Below are 21,161 nucleotides of genomic sequence, written 5' to 3'. Positions count from 1 at the left end.
TTCTTAGACTGTTGGTTTGACACCTTTCTTCTTTTCACATATATGTATTTAATGATTCATATATGCATTGAATTTAGTTCAGTTTCCCCCAAACACTGCTTTAGCTTTATCCCACAAATTCTGAGATGTTATATTTATTTTCCTTCATTTCAAAATTTTCTAATTTTCATTGAGACTTCCTCTTTGACCCATGGATGTTTACAATTTGAGGCTTTGTTTTTGTTTTTGGCCATGCCACTTGACTTGTGATTAAACCTGGACCCTCAGCAGTGAGAGAGCAGAGTCCTAACCACTGGGTCACCGGGGAATTCCCTATTTACAAATTAGAATAAAAAATTTTTCTAAGTATTTGGAGGATTTTCCAGATAACTTTTTGTTACTAATTTTTAATTTAGGTCCATTGTGCTCAGCGATATTGTTTGGATGATTTCAGTTCCTTAAGTTTGTTAAGGTTTATTTCATGATGCAAAATACGGTCTATTTCGGTGAATGTTTCTTGAACACTTGCAATGAATGTATATCCTGCTATTCTCAGATGGAGGGTACTGCAAATGTCAATTCAATGCAATTGCTTGGTGGTGGTGTTCATCTCTTCTCTATCCTTATTTATTCTCTTTTACTTGTTCTAGACATCATCTAGAGAATAGTGTTCACATTTCCAAATATAATATGGATTTGTTCATTTTTCCCTCCAGGTCTAGCCATTTTTACCTTGTGTAGTTTGAAGTTCTGTTGTTAGATGCAAACACATTTAGAATTTTTTTGTGTGTGTGTGAATTGCCCCTTTTATCATTATTTAGTTCCCCCCTAAAACTATCTCTAATAATTTTCTTTTCTCTGAGGTGTACTTTGTCTGATATTAATAGAACCACTTCAGCTTTCTTTTTATTAGTATTTGCATGCTATATCATTTTTCATCCTTTTGCTTTTAGTCTTCCTATGTCATTAATTTAAAATGGGATTCTTGTAGACAGCTTATAGTTGAGTCTTTTTTAATCCAAATCTTATAACTTCTGTCTTTTAACTGATATGTGTAGATTCTTTTTATTTAATGTAATTATTGATAAACTTGAATTTAGTTATCCTATTTAAATTTTTTCTATTTTTGACGTCTGTTTTTCTTTGCTCAGTTTTCTTTTTCCTGACTTCTTTTGAAGGGCTTCCCTGATAGCTCAGTTGGTAAAGAATCCACCTGCAGTGCAGGAGACCCCAGTTTGATTCCTGAGTTGGGAAGATCCTCTGGAGAAGGAATAGGCTACCCATTCCAGTATTCTTGGGTTCCCCTTGTGGCTCAGCTGGTAAAGAATCCATCTATAATGCGGGAGACCTGGGTTTGATCCCTGGGTTGGGAAGATCTCCTGGAGAAGAGAAAGGCTACCCATTCTAGTATTCTGGCTTAGAGAATTCCATGGACAGTATAGTCCATGGGGTCGCAAAGAGTTGGACATGACTAAATGACTTTCGCTTCACTTTCACTTTGAAGGTTTAAATACATTTTAGTGTTCCATTTTCCTTTTAACTTTATTATATCTCTTTGTATAAAGCTTTTAGTGGTTGTTCTAAGGACTACAATATTTATACATACTTTTTAAAACATAATTTTATTGCTTTTATTTATTTGTTCATTTTTGTGCTGTGCTGGGTCTTCATTATTGCTCATGGGATTTTCTCAAGTTGTGGCAAGTGGGGGCTACTCTCTAGTTGTGTTACATAAGGCTCTCATTGCAGGGGCTTCTCTTGTGGCAGAACACAGGCTCTAGGGCACTTGGGCTTCAGTAGTTTCAGCACATGGGCTCAGTAATTTTGGCTTCTGGGCTCTAGAGCACAGGCTCAATAGCTGTGGCATATGGGCTTAGTTGTGCTGAGGCACGTGGGATCTTCCTGGACCAGGGATCCAATCCATGTCTCCTCTATTGGCAGGCAGGTTCTCTACCACTGAGCCACTGGGGACTCCACTATACATACTTTTAACAGTTTGCTAGAATCAAGATGATGTGGGAGTGGGGAAATAAAAGAGTTAAGAATGACACTGAAGTTTCTGGATCAGGAGAATGGGTATAAGGTGATGTCATTCATTACCAAGGTGAATTTAAATGGAGGGTATCTGGGGGAAGAGAGTTTTGTTTGGAACACATAGAGTTTGGGATATTTGTGAAACATTCAAGTGGTGACGTCAGATGGCAATTTATCACATGGGTCATAAGTTAACAGAAATGTTTCGGGCTTAAGGATAGATTTGGACATTTTCAGTTGTAGTTGGCATCTGTTGTTCTCGCCACTCAACATTTGTTTACTTCTGGTAACCTATCCCTGACTCTTGACCACAGGAGAGGCGCTAAACCCACTTTTAACTTTACAAGTGGGTCTTAGGTAAACTCAGCTAATTATCATCTCATTCCTCCTGGCCACAGGGATTGGTTCAGGGTTACATTTCTAATCGAATTTAGCCAGTGAGAATGAGATCCAATACTCCTGTCCCCTTACCTTGGAGAGATAGTTTTCTTTGCAATTGGAGTTAATCCAATAAGAAGTAAGATCTGAAGATGCTTGCTGAAGGAAGATGCTTGCTTCACTGAAGGAAGAGCCACCTGAAAACACGCCAGCAAGGGAGGGAGCAGAACTGAGGGATGCTGGGGATGAGTGAGTCCAGGGGAAACTGAGCCCTTGCTCAATCTGTGCTTAGCCTCTGGATTTAGCCATCACGTGAGCCAATTATGTTCCATATTTCCTAGATTATGTTCAATCAAATGAGAGTTCTAATTGATATGTAAGCATCTAGTGGGTATGGAAGTGATAGTGGAGCATGAGAGCATGTCAAGACAGAGAAGAAAAGAAGGAGCCCATTTAAGGAAAAGGAGCCCATGAAGGAGCATAAGAGGAGTGCTCAGAGACAGAGAAGAGTTCTTTGTCTTGGGAGCTCCGGAAAGTGAGTCAAGAGATAGAGAGTAATTAGCAGTGTAAAATCCTTTAAGGTATCAGTAAAGGTAAGGACTGAAAAGGGCCCTTTGGAACTATCAATGAGGAGGCTGTTGACAAAACATTTGGAGTTACCAAGCTAGAAGGATCCTCTGAAATCATTACATTATACCCTCTTATGAGGATGAGGAAATTGAGGCAATGAGATACTTAGATTTTTTTTTTTTTTTGTAGCAGATACAAGATTACAAGTAGAAAGCAGGGCTTTAAGGGTCCTTAAAGATCACATGATCCAATTACTTATCCAATACTTAAATCTCTTACATAACATCTCTCTGAAGCCTGTACTGAAATAGAGCTACTGAGAAAGAACTCATTACTTCTCAAGTCTAATGAGAACGCTTGATTTCTGAGTTCTTATATCATTTTCTCTTTACACCACAGAGTAGACACATGAAAGGAGAGTATATGCATCCCAAGTTGATCCCTGGAAAAGCTGGTTGTGTTTGAGGAATTCAACAGGTTAAGCAAGATTTTTGAGTTTTTAGGAGGTTTTTGCCTCCACTCCAGTGAATACTCCAGTCATGGTTTCAGATGAGCCTAGTCTTTGAGCCACCTCAGCCCAGAATTATGTGGGTGAATAATAACTTCCAGGTTATTCCAACTGCCAGCCTTTTGGATTTTCCCATTTGAGGCCCCAGATTTCATGCAGCAGGAACAAGCCATACCTGTTATGTCCTATCTGAATTCTTGACCTAAGAATCTGTGAAGCATAATAAAATGGTTGTTTTGTTATGCCACAACATGTTAACATGTTATTTCTTTATACAGGAATAGATAACTGGATGGGTAAGTGTTATTTTCCCATTTTACAGATGAGGCTGACTGAGTTTCATAAAGATTAAACAATCCAGGTCATATAGGTAACCAATGGCAGAGCCAATATCTGAACCTAGGTGTGGCTAATTGCATAGCTAGTTCTCTTCCAGTTATCCTAGATACCTTCTGCTGAGTTAGACCCCTTAACAAAATCTCCCAAGCCTACCATTACTGTTCTTCAATCTGGAGACCATCCTTGACCAATCTAGAGTTCAATGACTCAGATGTGGTTAGAAAAACAGTCTTTATTAAACAGCTGATTCACATTCTTTTCAAATAATTGAAAGATATTCACTGTGCAATCAGTTCTTTCCTGATTTTATTTTCTCCTCCACACCCCCAGGCAGGAGCCAGATACTTCTGCCAAGTCTGACAAATCTGCTCCTCCTTTCCCCACACCACCCAGTGTACAAATACCCATTGGCCCCCATTAAATCCCAATCAGGCTTGGAGAGAGCTGATTCAGCCCCCTCTCCTGCCTCCCGGGAAGAGTTAGGGATGAGCAAATCACTTATTGGAGTAATTCCGGGAGCTGAAGCAGAGCCGTGGCTGGAAGCCACCCACTAACTAGAAACCCAGGACATCAATCAACCAAACTGATTTTTCCGCTGCCGCAGCCATTTAAACAGTTATCTTTGCTTGGGGCTTTGTCCAAAGTTACTCAACCAGTGGGTTCCTGGGTGATAAGTCACCGCAGCCTCATTCCACTGTCTCTGTATCCTGGGGCTGCCTCTTTACTCACTTCTCAAGAGGGGTTGAAGTTCATTTGTTGCACTCTAAAAAGAATAGACCCTGCACGGCTGGCGCACAAGTTCTGGTTATAGCAGGAAGATGAAAAAGGAGCCCGAAGTCTGTGGGGATATCAATACAGTACTTCTCATTTGACGCCCTGCTGAGGCAGGGGAGGACGTTTCAAATTCATTTTATAACGCCCCCTGCTGGTGTCCTTTCTCAACTGCTGCAGATATCTGATCGAGTTTGGGAGAGGACAGCTGGGCAGAGCCGGGGATTGGTGAGAGCAGCTTACAAGCCAGGTGCGGGGAGAGGGGAGCCCTTAGCCTGCGCCAACCTCCTTTCCTCGTTTTACATCTGGGGAAACTGATGCCAGGAGGAAAAACGGTTTTTACTCAAGACTGTGATTTACTCAACGTCTATATTAAGGCTAGAACTAGTCTTTCTGTGGCTAGAAGTTTTTTCTAGAATCCAATAGTAATCGTCTCCGATTGGCATCCTTGTGTGAAATCTGGGGACCCTGGTTTCAAATCCAACCTCTGCCACTGAATAGTTGTCATGAGAAGGTAGTTCTCTGCGCCCCAGATTTCTCATCTGCAAAATAAGGGTTAAAAGACAAGGTGTGAAATAGGATTTTGTAAGGATTTCTTCATATGTTCATTCAAGAACTGTTGAGTATCTGCCACGTGCCAAGCACCATGCTGGGCACTTGGAATGTAACAATGCATAGGACATTGTAGTACCTGTTCTCCTTACGGATGGTAGTCTATTGATAAAATTAGATGACATATGTGGATGCACAGCAGAAATTCAACAATTGTTGGGAAAGAAAGCATTTCCCCTTTGATTTCCCCCACTTTTCAAGTATCAGAAGGCTTGGGGCCTTGCCCCAGCTGTATCAGCCTAGGAATGCTGATGACTTGAAGAGATTAAGTTATTTGAAGGTCAGGACCACATAGATCTTCGTATTCTTCAGTATGCCTGGCCCCAGGATGTGCTCCAGTCAGTGTTTGTTTGACTTCATGGATGCCCAAAGTTCGGCTCCCTCTGCCTTCTGGCTGCCTGCAGATTGCTGTCCGTGGTGCTGAAAAGCAATTCCTGCTTCTCAGTATGAGGCAGCGCAGGTGCTGAGGCAGAAAATGGAGCCCAGGGGAAGTGAGTAGAGAGGGAAAGAATGAGCCAACTTTTCACTGGCTAATAGTGACATCTTCATTTTGTCATATCTTGGAATTCAAAGCTGATGTTTCTTTTTCCAGCTGTCTTCACTTGGCATTTCTTGCTAACTGGAAACCCTGAAGAGATAGGTGTTCTTAATAACTACACTGGGCAATAATCTCTACAATGAGAGAGATATTGGAAGCCCATAGCCTTATAAGCCTTATTTACAAGTGTTGTTGGAAATTGGTAGTTCCTTCCTCTAGCATATTACTGGGCTAGGAAAAAGTATCAGTCATGAATGCCTCCCCCAGCTGATTTCATCTATGTCTATCACCCAAGAATGTGGGCAGGTCTGAGTCAGAACTGACTATAGGGAAACCAGAGAGGTAGGGCCTGAGATTCATAGCTTGGAGTTGGGTGCATATTCCAAGAATTCATTTTGACCAGTATTTCATATGATAATATGTTTGTTCATTCATTCACTCTATTAATATTTATTGAGTGCCTACCATGGTCTGGCACTGTTATAGGAGCTTCACATACAGTCAAATACAAGAAAGACAAGGTCTCTGACTCTATAGAACTTACATTCCAGTAGGGGAGACATAAAATAAGCAAATATACAAATGAGTGTGTAACATAATTCCAGGCAAGAAGATAGATAATAGTAGGAAATTCTCTCTTAGATAAGATTATCACAGGAGACCTCTTTGAGGAATGACATTTGAGCATAAGTGTAAACTAATTGAAATAATAAGACTTATAAATATTGAGGAAAGAAAGTGTTCCAGGCAGAAGGCATAGAGGACCAAAAAAAAAAAAAAAAAAAAAGAGGGAATGAGATAGCATGTCCAAGGAACAAAGTGACCAGTGCAGATGGAGCAGATTTATCAAAGAGGACATTAGAAAAGACTGGATGAATACACAAAGCCCAGCTCTTTATCTTGAGGAGAACAAAACAAGATGCTCAGAATAGAAGAAACACTTACAAAATGACAGTTACTGCCACACCTGCTGTGGATAAACCACAACAGTCTGGATGCCACCAGGGACACAAGGATAACTAGAGCTCCTGTCTATAGATCTCATTATGTTTAAAGACCTAATTAATGAAGGCTAGTGGGAATTAGTGATGTACTGTTTATTCAGCCAACATCTTCTGAGTACCTACTGTGTACCCAAAGATCATAGTCTAGGAGCTGTCTAGAAGTACTAGCCTAGGAGCTGAGGAGAAGAGAGAATGAGTCACTTGATGAAACCAGAATGTTTAAAGGCAAGGAGGAAGCTCCAAATGGCAGAAACTCAGGCAAAGCCACTTCCCTCTGATTTCTCTTTCTCTCCAATAGGGCCTCTTGAGAGACAGGAGCAACACTGGTCTAGAGTAGGCTGCACCTTATAAACAAGTGCTTTGGAAGCATGCCCACCACTGAGGCTCAGTAACCAGAGTAAAGCAGTATGGACTACTTTCTGCCAGACAGCATAGGTAAAGAAATGTGCATTCCAGGCATCTTTGCTGAGAATTTCATGCAGTCTTCAAATCAGCTCCATAAGGTGATTGGAACTTCCTTATCATCTCCATATGGAGACTCCTAAGACCCAACAGAATCCTGTCAAACAAGAAGAGTTCCCCCCTCACTGGTCCTAGTTTGCAAAGGAATTTTATACCCTTGGCTTTGTTGCTGCAGGATCATCAGCATCTTTGAGATTTTGGCAGAATGTTTATTTAACTGACAAATGGGAAACTAAAGCTTGGAAAGTTTAACCAACTTACCCATGGTCACAGAGTGCTTATGAGATAAAATAGGATTCAATACCAAATCTGTCTGACCCCAAGCCATTTGCAGTAATTTTTTCTTGGATCCCAAATGTGGAGTTCATGTTTGGCTTTTTTTTCCCCCAAATAACCAATCCCCCACAGAGCTATCTTTGATCACAGTAGCACCTGACATCTCTGCTTCTTCCATGGTACAGTCTTGTTCTTAATCTCTCTTAATCCTCCCAACAATGTTGGAAGGTTGCAGTAATAAGAATATTAGCTAGCACTTATTGAACACTGAGTATTTGCATTAATTTATACTTGCAACATGGAGAAGGCAACGGCACCCCACTCCAGTACTCTTGCCTGGAAAATCCCATGGATGGAGGAGCCTGGTAGGCTGCGGTCCATGGGGTCACTAAGAGTCAGACATGACTGAGCAACTTAACTTTCACTTTTCACTTTCATGCATTGGAGAAGGAAATGGCAACCCACTCCAGTGTTCTTGCCTGGAGAATCCCAGGGACAGGGAAGCCTAGTGGGCTGTCTTCTATGGGGTCGCACAGAGTCAGACACGACTGAAGTGACTCAGCAGCAGCTTACTTGCAACAACTCTGTGAGGTAAGTCTCATTGTTATTCCTATTTCAAAGGTAAGAAAATTAAAGTCCAGAGAGATTAAGTAGTTTGCCAGAGATCACAAAGCTAGTCAGAGGCAGAGCCAAGCAGTCTGATTCTGGAGCTCTTACCTTTAATCACTGTACTCTGTTGACAAAGCAGCTGTTACTTACAGAGGTAAGTTACATAGTCCAAAAATGATGATCAGACTTGAGCCCAAGATCAAACTCCAGAATGTTTCCACTGCTCCACACTGCTTTTCTCAATGGTAAGCAGAAGAAAGGAGAGAAACTGTTTAGAGACACCTCCACAGAGGCATAGAGTGATTTAAAGCTGCCAAGGAGCCCCCAGGGGATTTAATTTAAATGATGATCTGCACTGCACAGTTGTGTGATATTCCCTCCCACTTACTTTTCTCAAATGTGGAAACTACATTGCTCCATGCACCCTCCCTAGCACGTAAATGCTTCACTAAGGAAGCTGAACTTTTCTGTACTGATCTGTGGTGTTCAGAAAGCTTCTTCCTTAAATGCCATTATTCCAGGGACTTGTAAGGATGACTCAGAGAGGGAGAGGCTATAATAGAAAATTAATTATTTTATCTGAGATGTATCCTAGACTGAAGATCCAGAATTAGACTGATAAAGGCCCTTCTACAAGGGCTATGGGGACCCTTGAGCTGTTGCCAACCGGTTATTGAAAGGGAAGTCAGGAACTGGGCTTCCCAGCTGCCTTTCCTGCTACTTTCAATATTCCTGGATGTGCCACAGGACTGGGGGTGTGAGGGGTGCATCGGAGGGCTTATTTGCATGTATGCTGCTGTGGCTACTCTGTATGTGTATGTGTGTGTGTGTGTGTGTGAAAGAGAGAGAAAGAAAGAGGGAGTCTGGGGGGGGGGTGATTATGTTAGCTTGTATGTCACTCTGTCTGTTCCTATCCAAATGTGTATATATTTGGTGTGACTCTGTGTGTGTGTAGGGACCTGAGGGTACTTGTGGGTCTCTGGGTGTGATTTCTGAGTCCCTTTATTGGGGGAGGAATCTAGATGTTTGGTTAGAAAATGATAAGTGTCAGTTGGCTAGGATGATGGAAGCTGTTCCAGGGCAGGTGTTTTGATCCTGCCATGATGTAGGAGAAGAAAAAGAAATGCAGGTTAAATCACTATCAAACCTTAAAATTTTTTTTCATCTTGAAGTGGGGAAGATAATCTACTAGTAATAATAATGATGATAGCAGTTTAAAAATGAATAGTATTGTAGAACTAGTCATACTAGGTCCATTTAGAGACTACTTAACTCTATGCCCTCTTATATGTTATAGCTGTGTTCTCAACACAGCTCTATACTATCCTCACACCCATTTCATAGAAGAGGGAGCTGGGCTCAAGTAACTTGCCCAGGGCCATGCTGTTGGAGGAGCAGAGCCAGGAAGAGAACTCTGGTCTATCTGACTCCAGAGACTGAACTTGTCCCATCTGCAAGTGCCACCCCCCAGCTCCCGCCAAGCCCCAGACCTGGAAGGGTGAGCCCCAGAATGTGAAGTGGAGGTAGGGTGAGCTGGCAGGCAGAACAGAGTGGGAACAGCTGAGTTCTGGGCTCAGTCGGCTGTGCAACCTTAAGACAGTAGCTCCTCCTCCCTGGACCTCAGTATCCCCATCACTAAAATGACAGTTTGGATTCACTGGTCTGATAGGTTCTTCGACTGTGTGGGCCACAAGGCAGGGCTTGTGGGTGGCTCCCATACCACCTGGGGAGTGTTGACCTGGACAAAGGGCTTGAGGCAGGGGATGTGGGGCAGGGAAAGTGGGGGCGGGAGGCAGAAGAAGAATGAAGACGTGTGTCTACCTGGCCTATGACACTCTCTTCTTTCTTTCCCATGTGCAATGTGCATGCCTGCTTGGCCCTCAGCTCCCAATCCCCCTCCTTCTGCTTCTTTATCGTGCACCTTCCTGGACTGCAGAGCTGAAAACTGTTTTACTCAGATGCCTGTGAAGCTAGGGTTCCGGCTGCAGATTATGTTCTGCCAATAGCTAGACTTGTGTGAGGCCGACACGATGGAATGAAATGGAGGCCGCCTTCCCACTGCTTTGGTCGCTTCCTGCAGCCAGAGCAGACATGGAGTGGGGTTCTGCAGCAGCATCTCAGAGCCCAGTGTCCACCCCAGGGGTGTGAGAGGCTGTAGTGGTGGCTCCCTGGTCCCAGCTTCGGGACCCCTGGGTTGTAAGGTCACTGTGGTTCTTCAGCTCATGCCGCGTGGGGATAGCATCCTGTTGGCTTGCTTTCTGTCATGTGGCTGGAGGCCTTGCAGTGCTCTGGGAGACCCAGTCTTCTCTTCCAGTAGTCCTGCTCCACCTATCCCCCACCCCCAGTCCCTGTCAACACCTTTTAAAATTCCCCAATTCCCTATGTTGAATCTGTTTGTGCTTGTAAAAGCCTGGATGTTTCCTTCTTCACGGAACCTGACCAATCACCGTGGTACACCCCTACTCAGGCTCCAAAACCCGGCTTCAGTCTCCAGCTCCAGGATGACTGACCTCCTCTGCCAGGCTGACATGGGTACCTCTCCTCTTGGCCAGAGGGACCCAACTCCTCCACAGTCACCCCATCTTAGACTTTCCCACACGACAGTGACATTTCCTGTTTACGTTCTGTCATCCCCACTGGACTGTGACCCCCAGAGGTAGGGACTGGGTCTTCTCAGCCATGCATCTGAGTGTTTAGCAGAGAATCTTGCCTCTGGCAGGCACTCTGGGAACATTTTATGGAATGAATGCAGAGAAGGTAGCAACTTGTCAGTTCAAAAGGATTTAGGAGAAACTGTAAGATTCATAGATTGAGAAAAAAAGCAATTTAACCTTCCCCTTTGGCAAAAAGAAATTCACTTCTTATTAAGAGCTTTTATTAAGAGCAATGTACCTGGTGGAGCTCACTGCTGATGAGGGGCAGCTCTCAGATCAAGGGTCTCATTTCAGGTCTAATATCTGGGATCACTTCATGGACCTGTCCTCCTGCTGGTGTCCAGGCTACCCTGGAGGAATTTCAGAACTGATGGCCAGATTGATGATGGAAAACAGCTCTGGTTTTTGAGGCAGAAAGTCCTGGCTCTGCCACTCACTGGTACTGTGGCCTTGGGCAAGTGACAGCACTGCCCGAGTCCAGTCCCCATCTGCAGAGTGTGCTGGTGACACCTACATGGTAGGGTTGTTGTGAGGGGCAAATGTGGTTTAGAAGAAGCACCTATGACTGAGCCATCACCTGATACATGGTGGCTGGGATAAGATTTCAGTGACTTGAGATTTCAGGATTTTCCGTTTTCATTTGGGCAAAAACGGTTCCCACCACTGACCTCTTGTTGGACTGTAGCTGAGGTCAAGGGGTCCCTGCGTGTGGTTATGAGTGTGAGGCCTACGGTTCTGGATTCAGAACACAGGAAAAGGGTGGTGCATTCTTCCTAAGCGCTGACTGGATTCTGGCTCAGGACCTGTTCCCAGGTGGTTGGGAGTGACAGAGGGGCATCATGGGAAATGGCGCAGCGGGGAGGGTCACGCTTTGGGGAGGTGCCAACCTCAGTGTGAGTCCTGGCTCCACACCTGACCCGCTGTGCTCCCTGAAGTAGCACCTGTGCCACTTCACCTCTCTGGGCCTCATTTTCTTTACTTGCAAAGTGGAACTTACAGCGCTTCCCTCACAGGGCTGCTGGGAGCTTATCAAAGATAATTTATACCTGATCCTGGCATCGTGCCTGGCACAGTGAATAATGGCATCTATGCACATGCTGCTTATGGGCATCAGTGAGGAAGGAGCTCACAGCATGGGCTTTGGCATCAGATTAACTTGAGCTTGGTTCTCATCCATCTGAGAGCTGTGTGCCCTTAGCTGAGTCACTGCCTCTCTGAGTGCCGCTTCCTCTGACGGAGGAAGACGGTAATGGCACCCACCCCGGGGGTATGCTATGAGGATAATAAGATGACGTCACACGTGGAGACAACTCATTGGGGCATCAGCAGATGCATGACAACTACTAGCTGGAATGATAAACTTCCACGCCCAGCTGAGGCGAAGCAGGAGGAAACGGGAGGTTTGGCCCGTTGGGAAAGGGACATTCTCTCCAGTTCCAGTTCAGCTCGGCTGCTGGCATCTGTCTGCACTCTTGGCTGAGGGAAGGCAGCGCAGCTTTCCCTCTGCCTTCTCATTGCTACTGCAGAGCTTTCCTCCTCAGGAAAGCAGCCACCTGCTTCCCCAGCCCTTTCCTGATCCCTCCATTTTAAGCGTTTTTAAGTGTACAACTTATAAGTACATTCATAATGCTGTGTAACAATCATCGCTATCCATTTCCAAAACTTTTTCATCCCAAACAAAAACTCTGATGTTTAAACACTATTTACACCTCCTCCCAGCCCTTAGTAACTTCTATTGTATTTTCTGTCACTATGAGTTTGCCTATTCTAAATACCTCTAAATATAGACATAGACATGTACTGTATTTGTCTTTTTTGTTGCAGGCTTATTTTACTTATAATGTTTCAGTGTTCATCCATGTTGCAGAAAGTATCAGAACTTCAGTCCTTTTTATGGCTGAATAATAGTCTACGACATGTAGAGACTACTCCACTTATCTGCTGATTGATGCTGGTTTGGCTCCTGTGAATAATGCTGCTGTGAACATTGGTGTACCAGTATTTGTTTGAGTCCCTTTTTTCAGCTCTTTTTGGTATACACCTAGGGGAAGAATTGTGAGGCCATATGGCGATTCTATATTTAATATTTTGAGGAACCACCAACACTTTTTCCACAGCAGCTGTACTGTTTTACACCCCCTACCACAATATGTCTGCCTTCATAGTCTACACTCCACCAGCATGTATGCAGGTAACAATCAGACAAACTGACATCTCTTATCAGCCAGGGACAAACACTATGAAGAGAAATAGAGCTGGGCAAAGGATCAGGATTGATGGGGCAAAGGGTGGGCAAGGGGCCTGTTGGAGGATGTGAAGTTTAAGCCAAAACCTAGATGAAGTGACGGAGTGAACAGGAAGGCAAGAAGTGTTCCAGATGGAAGGCGCAGCACAAGCAAAGTCTCCGCAGCAGGAACGTGTTCGGGTGTCTGAGGAGCAGCCGGGAGCCGGGGTGTCTGCTGAGCAGTGAGCGGGCAGGAAGCGGGAGGTCGGCAGAGAGAAGGCCTTGCGGGTGAGGAGTGTGGATCATATTCCAAGTCAGATGAAGACCACCGGAGTGTTTTAAACAGGAGTATAGCATAATCTGAGTTACATTTGGGAAAGTATCTCTCAGGTTGCTGAAGACTCAAGTAATAGGTAGGGGCTAATGCTGGAATGAGGGGCCAGTGGGGCTGGAGCTGTCATCCACGACAGAAGTGATGGGGGCCAGACCAGGGCAACGGAGCCACAAACAGTGAAGACATCCAATGACTTGGGTGTGGGGCCAGAGAAAGAGAGAAGTCAAGGATGGCTTCTCCTCAACTCTCCTTGCTTCCAGGCCTCTGCCCACAATGCCCTTCCTTCCCTTTGCTGGACATTTCCCACTCCCGCATCAGCTCACCTGGCTCTCACCTCCCAGACTCTGCTCCTCCCCACCCCCCCACCAGGCTCTTCTGTCTCCCCACAGAGATCCTGATCTCCTTCCAACCCTGTACTCGTCACACCTCTAAGAGTGGCCTGTTCCTACATCCAGCCCCCAATCTGGATCACGAGCACAGAGAAGGCAGAATTGCACGCTATGCATTGCACTTCTAGGGCCAAACACACTGTTATATGAGTGTGTTTCGATATGAGAGTAAGAGAGAGAGAGACTGAGCATTGCTCCATCTCAAACACAGGCTCTGACTTTGTCTGTCCCATGGTGGCCATGCAGCCAGCAGCTGGTGTGGGTCCTCCGAGAGCCGTGCCAGGCACACTGCAGAGTGAAGACCGGAAGCTGAGCAGAGGGTGGGGACTCAGTTCCCTGGAATCCTCCTGAGTGACCCATGGTCAGCTGCTCCCACTTTCCAGGGCAACAGGTGGATAAAGGAAAGACACAGATCTCCGTGAATGAGACGGAGCCAGGGTGGGGAAAGGCTCGGAAGTGGTCCAGCCTGGGTCAGGGCACAGGTCTGAAGTCCACGGCCTGGCTTGAGGCCATGCAGATGGGGCTCTACTATGTTCTATCTGCACAACTTTGAAGCTTCACACAGCCTCTGTTCCTTAAAGCAGGGTGGGGATCATATTCTAATTGCAGGGCTGTTGGGAAAAATCAAGTGTGATAATAACGTGAACAGTTGACAACAGGGCCTGGCATGTAGGGTGGCCTTCAGAAGCTGTCTTTATATTTTCACTTTTCTATCTCCTGCCAAGTTCTTCCTTATTCCTTCCTAACAGAATGGTTTGAGGGCTGGTGGTTACAAATGCCTTCTTCTCTTCCGCCTTTGTTTTTGGTTCATGTCAAGATCTGAATCAGAGATGTGTGCCCTGAAGACACGGCAGAGATTGGGGGTACTCCTGACCCTGCACAAGGTAGGTGCTGTCCCCGGTCTCCAGGAGACTCAGGGACTGAAGGAGGCCAGGTATCCACCAGTCACCACCAGAGTAAGCGGGGGCGTTGGGATTCGAGCCCAAGTTAGCTTGTTCCAGTTCTATGGTTTCCCATCCCACGTGCTGCTGCTGTGGGGTCTGTGATGTGATGGAGCATCGCTGAGCCCAGAGCGGGGGAGTTTTGTAACAAGCTCCTCTAGGATAGGGGAAAAGGCTGTTCCTGGCCTTGTCCTGTATGTGCGTAAGGAAGGAAAAGAAAAGCAAGTGAATGAACTGTTTGCTCTCAAGGCTGACAACAGACTCTGAGGGGGAAGGATATGAAACATTAATGACTTAAAGCAGGGCTATTCACAGCATCTCCATGCCTGCTGTTTTTACTTCTCTTTATGATGAACAAAAATCAAGAGAGGCCCTATGCCTCTATTCTTCCAGTGCCTGCTGGCTTTCAGGAATGGTATCCATGTCTTAGGGCCTTTGTCTATTCAAGGTTATTACCAAGAGCTTCTAGAGGTAGGGTCGAGGGGGAGGAGGTGATGGTGAGCAGTAAGAAGACAGAGAGCCACTGGGGTGAGGACTTGGCCTTGAGGGTAAAGAAGCTACTGCAGGTCCCAAATACTCAGGTGTCAGTGAACAGCCTCCAGCCAATCCCTCTGGGTTGCCAGGCAGGGAAGCGGCCTGAGGTGCGGCCACTAACTCACTCACTCAACCGGGGTACCCCGGGTCTTTGCATCTGCCTGTCAGCTCCAACACGCTGTTTGGGAAAAGGGACGAGGACAGAAAGGAGGACAAGATCAGATCCCAAAGAGTCCTCTCTGGAAGGGAGGAGGGAAGCCTCCTCTCCAAGCTGGAGGGGGATGTGAGGGATCTGAGCTTGGGGGCTGAGGGACTGGGTTCAATTCCTCCCCCCTCCCTGTGTGTTTGGGGCCTCCCTGAACTTCAGCTGCCTAAGGGGTTCAAGGATGCACTGTGGTATCCACACCACCTGTTTGCTTGTTGTGAGGATACAATGAACCATGCAGAAGTGTCTGAAACATAGTCGGTGCCCAGAGAACAGCCCCTTGCATCTTCCAGCTTGTAATGAACCAGGTGCTGAGAGATGATACCCTGGAGAACCGTGGGGTGTCAGAGCAGGAATGACGTTATTGATCATCAGGACCCATGGTCATGGAACACTCATCATGCGCTCTGTGGCAGCATCTCACAATATCTAGATGCTGCTATCTCCATTTCATAGGTGAGCAAACTGAAGCTGAGGCTGGAAACTTGTCTAGGGTCTCTCCCCTCGTGAGCAAGAGCTGGGAGTCAAATCCACAACCTAAATAGTATTAGGCACAGACTCTGCTACACTGTGCAGATGGAGGGACAGTCCCACGGAAGGAAGCTCCTGCCCCTCGCTCTCCAGGGGAGGCAGAGTCAAGGCTTCATGTCCAAGGAAGGGGTCAGATGAACCTGGGTTTGGATCCTTGCTTGGTGACTTACTTGCTGTGTGTCTTTGAGCAAGTTTCTCAGCCCTCAAGCTTCCTTTTCCTCATCTGCAAAATGGAAATAATATTCACTACCTGGCCAGGTCATGGAGACTAAACTGAGCAACACCGGCTAACTGCCCCATACAGCATAGGTTCTTGTGAAATGGGCAGCCCCCTCCTGACCTCTGAAACAACGGTGCTGCCCACCATCAACTGCTTGTCTGCAGCTGACTGAGGGGAGAAGCATGTTCTCCTCCAAACTTAGAGACTCCCCCCACATGCTGGAAGGTATCTGGAGCCACGAAGGGTGCAGTCTTCAAACTGCTCCCCGCACAGGCTGAGGATGCACACGAGGTGGGTTTGCTCCGCGCCCATAGTGCATGCAAAGGCACCCTGTAGCCCAGATTTTGAGGAGGATTTCATGATATTCCTTCTGTGTTGCCGACAGAGAAAAATAAACCGCGGCTCCTGGCTGCTGGGGAAGGGCTGTGCGTCTGCCAGGGCGGGTTGCGCCTGGCACCAGCTCAGGCATGTACCAGAGTCGACTGTCAGTGGCAGGCAAATGTACACACAAAAAGCATTCCAGCACACCCATGCACCAGCCAGGCACGGAGCTACCACAGCACGCAGCGCAGGGCCACTCACGCCCCTGCTGGCTTCCTCTGCCTCTTGCCTTTCCCCTCACAGGGCTCTCATAGCCTCCGTCTCTGCGTCTGTTCCTCGTGTGGCTTCTGAGTTTGTCTTCTGTCCTGGCCGCTTTCTCTCTCTCCCTCTGACTGTCTCTCCGGGTTTCCTCTCTCTGACCGTCGACACTCTCCTTGTGTCTCCGTGTTTCTCGGACTCTTTCTTCTCTGCTTTGTCTGTCTTCCGACACGGTCTCTCTCTGTCACTGATTCTCTCTGAATCTTTGTTTTGTTCTCTGTTTCTCTGACTCTCTCCCTCTGTCTCCTTCTGTCTCTGCGTCTGTCTGATTCTCTCTGTCTCTTATCTGTTTGTCTGACTCTGTGCCCATCTGTCTCTTTATCTCTCTGTTTCTCTGTCTCTTGATCTCTTTGTCTCCATATCTGTTTCTCTGTCTGTTTCTCTCGGTCTTCATCTGCCTCTCTATCTCTGTCTGACTCTCTCTGTGTATCCATCTGTCTCTCTATCTCTCTGTCTCTCTCTGTCTCTGTCTCTTGTCTCTTTCTGTCTTCATATCTGTTTGTCTTTTTGTCTCTCTCTCGGTCTCATCGGTCTCTATATCCCCGTCTCTCTCTCTCTGAGTCTCTCTCTGTCTCTCTAACTCTTCCTGGCTCTGTCCTTCCCCACCTCTCTCTCTCTTTTTTTCTGTGACACTCTCCTGGAAATGCATCAGAGACTGAAGTGGCCGGATTTCAAGTGACAAACAGCACTACACACAGGATCCACCCCCCTCCCACGGCGGCTGCCTTCCTCCCCCACACCCCCTGTCACGAAGAGAAGCCTATTGTGTGGGGCCCAGGGAGTTCGAGCTGAAGGGCCCGGGGGTCTGCGCCTCTGACTGCTCTGAGCTACTTCCCCATTGGCTATGAGCAGCGTGCGCTGAGCGAGGGCTGAGTGACAGGGGGAGGCTCTAGTCCATAAAAGGGGGGCCGAGGCACCAGAACTGCCATTCTAAGGGGCTTTGGCTGAGCGCACAGCTGCCTCTTTGGCACCTCCTTCTGAGCCGGAGTCAAGATAACGCCTGAGTCTTGGACCAGTCACCTGCTGCCACCACCCTCCGACCTGCTGGGCCTGAAGCTGCCCAGGGACAAAGAGGAACACAGGTAACATCCAGAGGGTGCTGCAACCCTCTCTCTTGGTTTTATTTATTCTTTTCCTGACTCTCTCAACCTGGAGAAGGTGGGAGCTTGGGCTGGGGAATTTCAGGTTTGGATCTGACTGTCCGGCAGAGGTAGTAAGAGTTGTGCAGTTAGTTTACAAAAGCCAGATCAGTTCGAGACAGACTGCTCTTCAGAATTTCTTTCTCTGTATAGCCCTGTCTTGAACAGGTGGGTTGCTCCTTCCCAAAAGGACCACCCCTTGATTTTGTCTGCGGGGTGCTTCTTCTTCTGGCAGGCTGCCTCCCCACAGCAGCGTCCATGTGAGAGCAGGATGCCCTGGGTGAAGGAAATGAAAGGTTTAGCTCATCAGGGTAATTTTAAAGGTCAGTGATTCTTGCTGGACTTACAGAACAAGAGCCTGGGGACATTAATGAGATGTCAGAGCTCTGGCATTTACCATGTATCATGTACATCAACGTACAACCAAGTTCAGCCTTTTCATTCTTTTTGGATCGTGTTTAATTGCTGACAGGGTGCTGGCTTGAGTGGCTTCCTATGATGTGATTTTACACAGAAGTGAAGTTTGGGGTTGTTTTGTTGGGAGGGAACAGGCATAGAGAATGATAGCATGCCAGGAGACATAGGCTTAGCAGGATGTTTCTTGTCAGTCTTACTTTGAGAGGACTTGTTGCTTTCTTGTAAATTATAGGCAGAGGAGTCAAGGCTAGGTGGGGAGGAAACTCGGATGGGAAAGACATTTGCTCTGGAAAAAAGATATCTGCATTCAAAGAAAATATTATTGAATCTCAAAGTCTGGTTTGCAAAAAAGGCTGGTGAACTTCAGGGGTGGTGGTGGGAACCTGCTGATGACTCCCAGATTGAATAGTAAATTCTGTGACCTCAGACTTTTTCCTGGGTATCTTTTGTGTAGAATCTCCAAGCTTTACAAACATTCCTTAATTAAGCCTCCAAGCTTCCCAAGAGAAACAACCTCTTCAGGTTATTGGATTTGATTTCAGTTCCCTTCCCACAGACCAAAAGTCTTCATTACCATTTTTTTCCCAAGGGTTGGGAAAATATACAAGTCTTGTCTTTCTAATTTGACAGGCTTTCCAGTGAAGATCTGTTGCCAAACGTTACAGAATGTCAATCCTCTTCTCTGCATTTTCTCCCCCTGCGCCCCGGTGCCACCGCTGCACCTTCCATCTCCTTTCCCTCACCTTCTCCCCCCCACCTCAGTCCCACCCCACCTTGTCTTTTGTTCTATTTTTACAGGTCATTTATCTCCAGGCTTTGAGATCTGCGTGGGGGAGCTGTTGCAGCAGCCCTAGCCGGGTGAGCTGTGCCGCCTGGGGGAGGTTGCTGAAGGGATCTCAAGCCCACTGCTTTGCCCCAGAGGAGCTAGAGGTGTGATGGGTGGCAGGTGAATCCCATGTTTCCACTATAGCTGGGAGGGATACCACAGAGACTTCTTAGCAGAATCTAGCACGTTGTTTAGTAGAGTAGGCAAATGGACCAGCTCTGAGGCTGGTCCCCTTAAGCATATGGAGAAGAATTAGGGTCTTCAGGAGCCAGGAATTTTTCATTTGACATCTAAATGGGCATCTCACAACACCCAAGACCGTGTTGGGTTCAAGTCCCAGATCCACCACTCATTTGCTGTGTGACTGGGCACAGGAGCACTCCCTACTGAGCAATTGCTCCTCTGAGCAATAAGGACAGTGATTTTAGCTCCTGAGGTTATTGTGAGATTCTCATGGGATACAGTAAGATGCCCGGCATTTAGGTACTCAGTAAATGCTAGTGTGACTCCTCAAGTTTTCACTGTTCAAAGTTTCAGAAATGGAGCCATCCCCTCCCCCCAACCTATCATCCCACTCCATCACGCTGTGTGTTACATCCAGGAAATATGATGTAGTGTCTAATACTTCTGTTTGCGGGGCCAGCACTCCTCTCCCTGCCCTCCCCTTCTCTCCACACCAACAGAAGACATTATGTCTTCAGCTCCTGCCTTAGGTTTGAAGTGTCTTCTTGATTGATCCTCTCTCCACACCGCCCCCCCCACCATCCCCCACTGCCCACCTCTTGAGTCATTCTTGCACAATTATTGTATTTATTAGATGTCTTCCATCTTCCAAGCAGGATCAATAGTTGGTGATTTGATTCCATCGCATGTCTGAGAAAGTGCAGTCAGCTAGCTAATATCTTTCACCATTTCCCCTCATCCAAGCCCATAAATGTTGGCTAATCTCACTGGATCTGACAAAGGGCTAAAATGATTTCACTGCGACAGAGTTGGCCTTTGTGACAGGCAGTAAACATCGTTGGAGGCACTCAGGTAAGCCCAGGATCAGGCCCTGGAGATGGAGAAGTGTCCCTGGTTGCTATGAAGTTAGATGTCATTAATCCCTCCAGCCTGGGTCCAGATGGATGCTCCTGGGGGCAGGGCAATGGCCCAGGGCCATGAGGCACATCTCTTGGCTCAGGAGGCCTTTCCCTGGATCTTTCCAGCCATCCCCTTGGCCGGAGTGGTTACGGCAGGCCACAGGCTTGCTCACCAGGGGCAATGTGTTCATCAGCATTGGGTCCCTTGGCCTATTATTGGACAGTTTGATTTAACCTGACAAGATCTTACAGAGCAATCATTGTGTGATTGGACCTCTGGTCCACTGGCCACTAGAAATACAGGGCAGAACAGAGGGTTGAGGGAGAAGGGAATTGGTGTTTGTGATTCACATAGGAGGCCAACCTCCTGATCAAGGCTCTCTGCTTTCTCTCCATCCCACCTCTCGTCCCCTCTCCTCCGCCTTCCTCTTCTTTATACTTTCTCCCTCTCATTTCCATTCACCTTCTCCCCATCTCTGCTTCTTCTCTGTATTTTCTTTTCCCTCATGGCCTGTCATCTTACTCTCTGCTTCTCTAGGCTCTTCATCTCTTTCTTTTCATATGAAACCCTTGGCCACTCTCTTTGCTTCTCATCCTCTCTTCCATCTGTCTGTCTTTTCACCTCCATCTCTCTGTCCACCCTCCACTGCTTTTCTCCCCATCTCTTAATTGCATCCGATAACAAAGGGTCAGAATTCCATAGGAATCCTGCTCTCAAAAAGCGTTCTTTCAAAACTATACTTGATGATCCAGTTATGACCATGGTTTGCAGGGTGGTCCCCCTGTCCAACCTCTAGGTTGATGAGCCATTCTTTGTAAATGACTCTAAAGGCCTAACAAAAGTGCTATTTTCCAGTTTGGGGGGATTCTGTTAGCCAGCCCACTGGAGACCCACAAAGGTGAACTTTATGTATTTTCAAGTAGGGTCGAACTCCTGGAACAGTCT

General features: G+C 46.5%; 1 protein-coding gene across 10 annotated transcripts in view; it reads left to right on the top strand.

Moving 5' to 3' along the window:
* The window catches only part of PDYN (prodynorphin), a 111,486-nt gene that overhangs the window by 80,232 nt on the left and 10,093 nt on the right, over positions 1–21,161 (top strand). For 4 of the 10 annotated variants that reach the window (XM_070472328.1, XM_020906322.2, XM_020906321.2 and 1 more), the window contains exons 1-2: positions 15,834–17,833; positions 19,106–19,165. The exons of 2 other annotated variants lie outside the window; for them this stretch is intronic. Coding sequence is in view for 1 of the 8 variants with exons in the window: in XM_020906320.2 (XP_020761979.1) it covers positions 19,243–19,253 (11 nt within the window). In the remaining 7 variants the exon portion in view is untranslated. 4 more of the 10 variants (XM_070472329.1, XM_070472326.1, XM_020906324.2 and 1 more) reach the window with 3 other exon arrangements.

This window comes from Odocoileus virginianus, chromosome 9 (genome assembly GCF_023699985.2).
Source record: "Odocoileus virginianus isolate 20LAN1187 ecotype Illinois chromosome 9, Ovbor_1.2, whole genome shotgun sequence".
NCBI classification, from domain to species: domain Eukaryota; kingdom Metazoa; phylum Chordata; class Mammalia; order Artiodactyla; family Cervidae; genus Odocoileus; species Odocoileus virginianus.
This window is presented reverse-complemented; position numbering and strand designations above follow the sequence as displayed.